The 10,084-nt window shown below is 33.4% G+C and overlaps 1 protein-coding gene across 1 annotated transcript in view; it reads left to right on the forward strand.

The window, feature by feature from the left end:
• Positions 1-9,649, forward strand: part of GSPT1 (G1 to S phase transition 1) — a 27,466-nt gene extending 17,817 nt beyond the window's left edge. The window contains exons 9-15 of the mRNA XM_031606869.2: positions 1,190-1,330; positions 2,092-2,185; positions 2,507-2,587; positions 4,087-4,260; positions 4,684-4,773; positions 4,996-5,164; positions 5,811-9,649. Coding sequence (XP_031462729.1) covers positions 1,190-1,330; positions 2,092-2,185; positions 2,507-2,587; positions 4,087-4,260; positions 4,684-4,773; positions 4,996-5,164; positions 5,811-5,863 — 802 coding nt within the window. The 3' untranslated portion in view covers positions 5,864-9,649. The remainder of the gene's footprint in view (positions 1-1,189; positions 1,331-2,091; positions 2,186-2,506; positions 2,588-4,086; positions 4,261-4,683; positions 4,774-4,995; positions 5,165-5,810) is intronic.
• The last annotated feature ends 435 nt before the right edge of the window (positions 9,650-10,084 follow it).

Here is a 10,084-nt window from a genome sequence, read left to right on the forward strand (position 1 = left end):
AAATAAATAAAAATTTCATCAAAAGATATCAAAGTAAACTATTTTTTAACTTATTTTGTGTCGTATGTTTTTTTTCTGGAAACCTTGAAACTTCATACTGAACCAGAGAGGAAATTATTTTGCTTTATGTAGTTTAATTTGTCAGTTCTTGATTGCTTGGCCATGTGTCTGTTAAGCTCCTAGCTTAGGTTTGGTGAGAACAAACATTTTCCAGTTCACCTTTTATTCATCTATCCTGTAGTCTCCAGAGTTTTTGTTTTATATGCTAATCTGAATGAGCAAATAATATATGAAGTGATCATGACTGCATTCTGAAAAGGAGGAGGGGAGTCTTGCAATGGTACAGGCCACGTAACTGTAACAAGAAAGTTGATCCTTAAATTAATGTAGTAATAAGGGTTGAGTCTTTTTCTGTCTTAATGCTTAAATGTTATTACAGAGCTTTAATTTTCTTGAGTGTCAAAACTTAGGTCTTTCTAAGGCTTTTGTCTTGCTTCTTTAAGCTGGTTGCTAAAAAGTGAAACTTAGTCCTTCCCTAGAGATGTTTTGGTAGTGATGGGTTACAGTTTTTCCTGCAATAAGAATAGCTGTCAAAGAACTTGCCATGCTGTCAAGAATCATGAAAGTTTTTGAGAAAAGCTATGAGGGATTATGCAACCTTACAACATCATTTTGGTGTACTAACTGAATAAGGCAAGGCCAGTTGTTCTCTCTTGGTTGTACCCCAACCTTCCTAGAATTTTTGACATTACTGAATTCAGCAGAAACCAAAGGGAACAAGTATAATAGAGAGAAACAGCGTTGTCTTTTGACATGATATAGAATATGGGAAGAAACAAAGCCATCAGTAGCATGAAACCCTGCAGAATGATCTCAGTAGCTGTCTACTTTGTCCTGGTATCTTGGCCTATATCTCTTGCTTAAAAGCTTGTCTAGCATATGTTGCTGTTTATCCATCCATTAATCGGTCAATGGGAGAAAACTAGTTATATTTTATGGAGCAGAGAAATAAGTTGTACTGAAAGATTGGGGAGAGAATGCAATTAGCCCACTGAGATTTATTAATTTTGCTACTTACAAAATAACTACTGAGAATTTTAAATAAGGCTGATTTTGTTGTCGTTAAGCACGGTATTATGTCATGTTTGAAAAATTCAAGTTTATCTTGATGTACTGCTCATTTTAATAGATACGAGGAATGTAAAGAGAAACTGGTGCCATTTTTGAAGAAAGTTGGCTTTAATCCCAAAAAAGATATTCATTTCATGCCCTGCTCAGGACTCACTGGAGCAAACCTTAAAGAACAGTCCGAATTCTGTCCTTGGTATATGTATGTATCTTAAATTCAATGGCTTGCATATTAGTTACATTTCAATAGAAGTAAATGCTACAATGAAAGTTGAAAGTATAGCTTGGCATATTACAGCTATATTCAAGGATTATTGGCTGAAGTACTTGAGGAAATATGAGTGTGGCAGGAAGAACACAGAGCCCATGTAATTAACTGAATATGAAAGCCATGGAAGATTGGAGTTAGCAGATTCTGTAAAAGTATTAGTATTTATTAAATTCTGCCTTTATGGAATTAAATGCCTTACTACCATTTCAGTTTATCAGTGATGCTGCATTGATCACATTGCTAGGATGACTGATTGTTTTGATGTGAAATTTGCTTGAAACTATATTAGAATTAGTGACAAGCCACAAGTAGGAATAGTAGAAGTCATATTTTCCAGTATTCTTCATAGCAGTTAAAACATTAACAAAAATCATATTTGAAACTAGCTGATGAGTTTTGAATATTCAAAACGCAGTAAGTGTATCTAGCAAGATTGTCAAGGGAATAATGTGTTAAATATACCTAAAATATGACATAACTATGTGCACTTCCTAGCTATAAAGTGCTAGCTTGGGTAACGTGAACACTAATGATGGGATGTTATGATGGATATAGCTATCTATTAGAGGACACAGTGATCAACAATAATATATGAAAATATTTCCCTTTGTGAAACTGCATTTATTCACTCTGAGTATTTTTTTAAATAGATGGGTGCTTGTATAATTAAAACTAATGCCTTCTGCTTTTAGTGGATTACCATTTATTCCGTATCTGGATAACTTGCCAAACTTCAACCGTTCAGCTGATGGACCAATCAGGCTGCCAATTGTGGATAAATATAAGGTACAAATAAAATGATGATTGAAAAGACAAGTGGTTTATTTTCAGAAAGCAGTAAATTGACTACTGTTTTTCTAGAGGATATTGTTTTGTCTTTGATATGTTTCAGTTTCCAACTGTGGAATAATGACAGAGGGGAAGTAAGTCACTGACATTAAGACTCTTAATCTGTAACGTTTCACGAGAACGGTTTCCAAAACATCAAGTATTGCTGTGGTTTATAACTCCATAGGGTTAAGTAATTAACGTTTCTAAAAATGATAAAGCAGACTCTTGAGAAAAAAATGTTTCTAATTTTTAATGAAATAATTTATTTTCACGAAGGATATGGGCACTGTGGTCCTTGGAAAACTGGAATCAGGTTCAATTTGCAAAGGACAACAGCTTGTGATGATGCCAAACAAGGTATGGTAAAGTTTAGATATTTAGAAAATGTTACTACTCTGAAAATAGCTTGATTCTTAAATATATTTATTTACTACTTTAAATCAGAACAATTTCTATTCAGTTGAGAAGAATTAAGGACTCGAGTAACAACTGACATTCCTCGGTGTATATATGCATACATGTATGCATGTCATTTATTTCCTTAGCGTTCATAACTCACACTATATCTTTTTTGTAAATTAAATTACTGTGCTACAAACCAACAGTTTACTTAAAGTGTTTTGTGTTGCACTTATTAGAGGGCCCACAAAAGACCTAGGGATGGCTCTAGTTAAGAGTAGGTTGTGTAGGTAGGCTGCTGTTACTTAATGTAAAATTGCTATTTGAAATCACTGTGTTCCCCTAAAGAGAATATAAAAATGAAGAATTTGAAAATATAGTTTGGGAGATAGAGAAGACAAGTATAGTGTACTCAACTAATGGTTTTGTTTGCTTCCCTTACCAAACTTACCTCCCTTCCCTTCCCTTCTTACAAAAAAAAAAAAAAAGGAAATTTTGCTCTTAACTATTTGTCATCTTGATTTAACCTGGCATTTTTTCCAGTTCTATACACTGAGGTAGTTTGCTAGAAAATGTCTTGATGCTCAAATGTACAATAGCTAATTGAAAGCTCGTATTTCTTAATCAAAGTATGTCAGCTTCTGTAAGATTACTTAAGATCACTTAAGCTTTCTTAAGGTCACTTAACAGACAACAGCTTTTTATAAAACTACTGCTTGTTATTTTGGGGTTGAGTAGGAGAAGATAAGAAATTCTAAGTGTGTTTAACTAAACTATTACAGGATTTTTTATTCAGGAAATATCCAGTGTGTTTAATGACATTCTTCTTTTATTAATTGCTTTTGCAGTTAATGAGTATTTAACCTAAGCTTCGGGAACTTTTTCTGAAAAAGCTCCTATGTTTTATGTTGGCTAGTAAAGATACAAAATCCGAAGAGACATTACAGCATATAGAAAGATCAAGGAAATAAATTTTGATTTCTTAGACCGTTCATGCATCTGTTTTTTGGAGAAGATGATAAAAATAGATCTTGTAGAATTCTGATATTGAAGGATTTCATGGATCACATTCATATTCCATCTATTTCATTTGGAATGTAATGATTCTGTACAACAATATAGGTTGCATTCTCCTTAGTTGACAGTATGCATTTATTGTCCCTCTCATATCATAGTAAATTCTTGAACTAATTTTACTTTGAGACGTAGTGGGTATTTTTTTTCTGCTTTCTTTCTATTGAACATATGATATAGAATTATATGGAATGAAATCTTTTTGAATAAAAACACTGCTTTGAATTCTAATAACTCAAATGTTTTGTTTTCTGAAGCTTACAGAACTGAATATAATGGAATTAAATGATAATGAGTTTATTTATTGAAATCCTATTATACTGAAGTGATTTTGTACCAGACTAAAATATTCTTAATGGAAAACTGCATTTTTTTGCCTAAAGCACAACGTGGAAGTTCTTGGAATCCTTTCTGATGATGTAGAAACTGATTCAGTAGCCCCAGGTGAAAATTTAAAGATCAGACTGAAGGGAATTGAAGAGGAAGAGATCCTGCCAGGATTTATTCTCTGTGATTCCAACAACCTGTGTCATTCTGGACGCACGTTTGATGCCCAGGTAGAATAATTAACATTTGATTGCCATGTAAGTGGGTAAAAAGCATCAAAATATTTTGCCTGTTCCACCAAACCTAATTTTTAGCAGTTTAAGTTTCATTTGAGACTTCTCATTTGTTATCATATCTTTAAACTAACTGACAATAACGTACAAACCTATTCTGACATCATCAGTCTGAGTTTAAAAAATGTTGTTTGTTTTGAATGTAACTTCTCAGTTAAGTTTTATACACATATAACCTAGAAAGCAAGATCTTGTCAAAACAATTCTTCAGTTAGAAGCAACTTAGTTATCTCCAAGTCTTCATCTAACAAAGATGTTATGCTTGTGTGTTGAATTACATTTTAATAGTTCTTTATGTAGTTGTTCTCTGCTCTCTTATGAGTTGAAGAAAAGGAGAAATGAACTTTTTTTTTCTTACAGATAGTGATAATTGAGCACAAATCCATTATCTGCCCAGGTTACAACGCTGTGCTGCACATCCACACCTGTATTGAAGAAGTTGAGATAACAGTAAGTTGTGATATGAATCTAGTAAATGTACTGGGGGGAAGAGTTCTCTAGAGTGACTAATAAAATAAAGTTCTAAAAATGGGTGTAGCTGTTAGCATGGATCTTCTGAAAAGTGTGGTCAGTGAAGATGGATTATTTTATGCAGTAAGTCTTAATGCTAAAGCAGTGGTTATTTCTTTTCACAGCTATTAATAATAATAAATATTATTTCCTCTCTTACAGGCCTTAATCTGCTTGGTGGACAAAAAAACAGGAGAAAAAAGTAAGACACGGCCTCGCTTTGTGAAACAAGATCAAGTATGCATTGCCCGTTTAAGGACAGCAGGAACTATCTGCCTTGAGACATTCAAAGATTTCCCTCAGATGGGTCGCTTTACCTTAAGAGATGAGGGTAAGAGTGCTGCAAAAATACAGTTATTTCAAATAGATTGTGCATGACAGTGAAGCATTAGAATGCCAACATCTAGTTGAAATTTCAACATCTAGTTTACTTTCTGTGTCTGTGTAACAGCAGAAAGTAAATAAAAACTGTTGTTGGTTGAAGTTCTTACTAGAACTTAGTATGTTTTATGTTAGAGGAATAATTTACAGAAAGGTGCGCTGTTGAGACAATTTGAATTTGAAAAACTATGAGCACTGTTCTCCTGATGCATCCTGGAATGTCTACCCAGGATACAAATATCATAATATTTCTACTGAGAGACCAAGAAGATACAACTGTTATCTTTAAAAGAAATAAACGTCTGGCAGAAGGATTCAGCTTTGCATTCTGCTCAACCAAACACAGCAAACTTTCCACGATCTGTAACATATACTCTAATATGAAAACAACAGGTTTTACTATTTGTATTTACTATTCTGTTGTACTTTTAAAATATACAAGTGCTTTCATCATACAACACAGAAACCTATTATCTATATTATTTCTAGTACACTGGATAGCCTGCCTTTCTGGGGAAAGCTTTTGTGTTCTTAAGAGATTGTGCATATTTTTTTCCACAGTGTATGTAACTGTAGTGTTTGTCTCCTTGGTTTAGGTAAGACCATTGCAATTGGAAAAGTTCTGAAACTGGTTCCAGAGAAGGACTAAGCATTTTTCTCAATGACCCCCGCGTAATACTGTGAGGAAAATTGACTCTGCAAAAGCCTACTTCACACCGCCTTCTTATTTTCTGCCCATTGATAAACTTCTCCCCATATTTTGCAAAGACAAATTTCACAGCAAAGGTCCACATTATGTCAGCTTTCTCATATTGAGAGCTCTGCTATGCCACTGAATTTCCCCCCAAAATTTTTTTTCTCCCAAATTCTGCTTCCTTGGAAAGATTCGGCAATAGCTTTGTAGTCATGTGGACATAATTGCCTATAATTATGAAATTCTAATGGATTTTTAATGTTTAATTTCCCCTGACATATAGAGACTTTCTTTTTTTTTCCAGGCAGATAATTCAGAGTGTGCGAGTGTGTGTGCACATGTTACAAAGATGACTACCATGTTAATAAAAACTATTCAATTTGAAATCTTTTTCAGTATTTGAATTGCTTTTGAATAATGTTTTTTATCCAGACAGTTGCATTAGCTTTTTAACTGTCCAGTAACCTAGATATTTGGTTACTTGGATTTTTCTAAACTTCTCAGCCTCCCCACACGCACAGTTTTAAATGAGGCAATTAGGCACTCGACCAAGTTTGTAATTAAATAATTCATTTTGCCCCTTTCCTTTGCTTAGTGCATCTTTAAAATTAAAAACATTTGTGCTAATGTGGCACTTTCATTAGTTTTACATTTATTAATATTTTCAGCAAACTTAGGTTGACTTAACATCACTATTAGACACAGTCAATTTTGCAGACTAGAACTACATATTGTCTTTATAAAAATCCAGGATTTTAAAATTCTTATCTGCAGAGAATTCCAACAACCGGTAAATCAGTGAAATTGCAAAAACGACAATTGGTGGCAGTAGTGCCTACTAATATTTGTAAGAGCTGCATTTTGTGGGAGAACTGGGCCAATTAAAATGTGCCAGTTATGTAACTTATTCAGTTTGTCCTGTCTTTAATTTACAGGGCTGGATAATCCTTGCTGTTTTAAAGTTCTGAGGGAGAAAGACTATTTAAATCCCTAAGAGTGAAATATAGGAGGGTCAGAATCAATCATAGTCTGTAAACTTTTCGAAATATCGAAAAGCAGTGTAAGGACAGGTGACTTTTTTCTTGGGAAATTAGAAGTGAAACTGGTTCAGCATAAATCTTACTCTCAGTACAACTTGAAGGAGCTGCAGAATTAAACCCTATTTAGCTGCACTTTTAAAGTGGACTGTCTACAATTGCTATCCTGATTCTAACAATCAGGATGAAGGCTTTTTTTCTTCCAGAGTACTAGTAGGAAGTAGTAAAAAATATAGTCAGAGCTTCTTCAGAAGGCCTTGAACACTTTCAGTTGTATAATTGTGGCAAGCCCACCCCTCCTCCAAAAAGTTCACAGTTTAGTGACTGTATCTGAATTTACAGAACTCAGAACTGAAATAGATTTACCCTTTTCGGGTTTTTTGGTTTGGGGGTTTTTTTGATTGTTTTTTTCTTTTTTTTTGTTTTTGTTTTGTTTCTTTGTAACTGTGGAATTCCCATTCATTTCACTTACAGCTACATTGTATGGACAGAAGAAGTTATTGTCCTTCAGTTTCATATGAGTACACTTGTAGCTACCGTAATGCATGGAATTGAAATAAATTTTATTATGTCTGCAAATCTCTGGGCTTTTTTTTTTTTGTAGATCAGAGTTTAAAAGTACCTTTTCCCCCCCATTAACTTAACAAAAACCATAACTCCTTATTTCTTAAACTAATGAAGAAATTAAAAGCCAAGGAAAATTACTTTTGTTTTTATTCTAGATTAATTTAAGATTTCTATAAGTCTTGTATTTCTTTCTTGAAGCAAGCTCGTGAATTTAAAATTTACTACCATTAGTGGAGAATATGCAATTCCTAAATTGCTAGAACTTTTTTTTTTTTTACTGTTGTTCAAATGCATTTCAAGACTTTGTGATGCTCCAGTGGAATTTTTCTCTTTACAGTAAACTCAATGAGGATTTGTAAAACTTTACTATATTGGGGCTGGAGTTAGTATTTATTATCAAAATGAAAAATTATCTGGTGGGTTGAAATGCTAGTAGATAGCATCTCTTAGCACTTCCATAACTCATCTGGAGCATTTGATTACCACTTCTATAAATGCAGTTAACATCACCTCACCTGGAAAGGGAAATTAAATTATTTCAAGTTCATTAACAGAATCTACACATTGCAATTAGATTTACTAAGCTGTTAAGTTTATACTTGAGAATAAAATACTTACACTCTATAACATATTGATATGAAAATGTATACATCTACGAAAATTGCCTGCATTTTAAATAGAGGATATAAGAGTACATTATATTTGAATAATTACAGATTCAGATTTTTTTCACTACACCTCCATTCTACATTTTACAGACTCTTTTTTTACAATTAGTGAGTTCAGCTAGATCTAGAGGAAAGGCGGAAAAGTGCAGCTTTGATTGAAATAATTGCTAGCTGCTGATTCCCTGATATAATTATTATTATTTTTTTAATTACTGTTTTGAGCACTTCCTTTTATCAAAATCTGGTATGCTGCTTTCAAGATGGAAAAAGAAAAATCAGGAACTGCACCCACAATGCTAAAAAAAAAAAAAAATTAAACAAAAAATGTTTAAATTGTTAAATGTTTAAATGTTAAACAAAACTGAAGCTACAGGCAACCCTACGATGACTGCCATTGCAGCTTTGTTATTATCTATGATACCAGCAGAGTATTTCTGGGTCCTGGGCTGTAACTTATACCAGCAAAACTGTGAAGAAGTTTCTGCAGGAAGGAAGGAAGGATTTCAGTTTTTTTTCCCCCAGTATAATTGCATTTACAGCAGCACCTTTCCGTGCAGTGCAGGACTTATCAGGATTGCAGCTATTCTCCCTGATTATTGGCCAAAGTTTATAGTACAGATATGGCTTCAATGTACAGCCATGATGTAACTTACAAAAACTAACAACAATGTAAATTAAGACCCTGTATGTCATTTAAATGAAAGTCTTGATATATGTAACAATTATTAAATGTTAAAGTGTACAGCTGTACTAATTAATTTGCAATACAAAAATTAGTTGTTTCTATATCTTCCAAGAAGTAAAGGACACTAAATGAAGCGCTGAGCACAGCAATCTCTTGACTAGCATAGCCATCACCCATCTACCTGAAATCATTCCAGTTACACTGGTCATCTTTGCAGACAGTTGGGAACTAATATACAAACACACGATGGTACTGATTTCCTGAGACACTTGTTCTGGCAGTAAACTGTATTCTTAAAAGTGAGCTACTGATGATGGTATAATAGTGTTGTAAGAAAAATGGCTGCTCTAAATAAGCTTATCCACGGAGATGCTTGCTGATTGTGAACTTTATGCCCCTATACAAATGTTTTTCATGGCATAAAGGCCCAGCAAAGATTGCTCAATGAAGAATCTCTGGTTTAGACCAATTATGGTACCAGTCCATACAAACTTTTAATTATGAGAAATGTGTTTTTGTAAGTGTTTATTAATGAATATTACTTAAGGAAAAAAAAGATTGTTTCCATTGTCCCAAGTATTTGATTCTGTATTACTCTGGTCTTTTTGTTCTTAATGCAGAGTGTTTAAATGATGATGTTAAAGCAGATGAAATGTACTCCAGAAAAGACTGTCTTCTTCCTGAACTGAAACTTAAAGGCTCTTATTTATTCTGCTGTTTTTGTATACCCTACAGACGACTTGCTAAAGAAAAATATACTAACAAAACTGCAGTTACTACTGAAGATTTTATATTGTGGACCTGTTTATTTCCTCATGTTTATTTTAACATGTTACAACTGTAACAAAATCTTTCTTTTCCTCAGAAGAAATGTTAGAAAGTAGTCTAGTCCTAATATAAAATGGAAATTTATGTTAACAAAATTGAAATCTGTTGTGCGTATATGTAACTTCTAATAACACTTAGGCTTTCATCAAAGTCTCAACTTCCAATGTAAGTTGGATTTTTCTACATCTCACTTCAGTTAACTATACAGACACCAAAAAAAGGCTACATGCTTCTGAATAAGACTAATAGAAGACAGACAAACTGTTGGATGAAAAGAATGTACTTGAGACTAAGTTCTTGTCATTTGTTAAGCCTGTAGAACTGATGATAGGCAAAGGATTTTAACAAAAAAATTTGTACAGCTTGTGTCACAAAGACAGGTCCCTCTGTT

This window comes from Phasianus colchicus, chromosome 16 (genome assembly GCF_987193195.1).
Source record: "Phasianus colchicus chromosome 16, bPhaCol1.hap1.1, whole genome shotgun sequence".
NCBI classification, from domain to species: Eukaryota; Metazoa; Chordata; class Aves; order Galliformes; family Phasianidae; genus Phasianus; species Phasianus colchicus.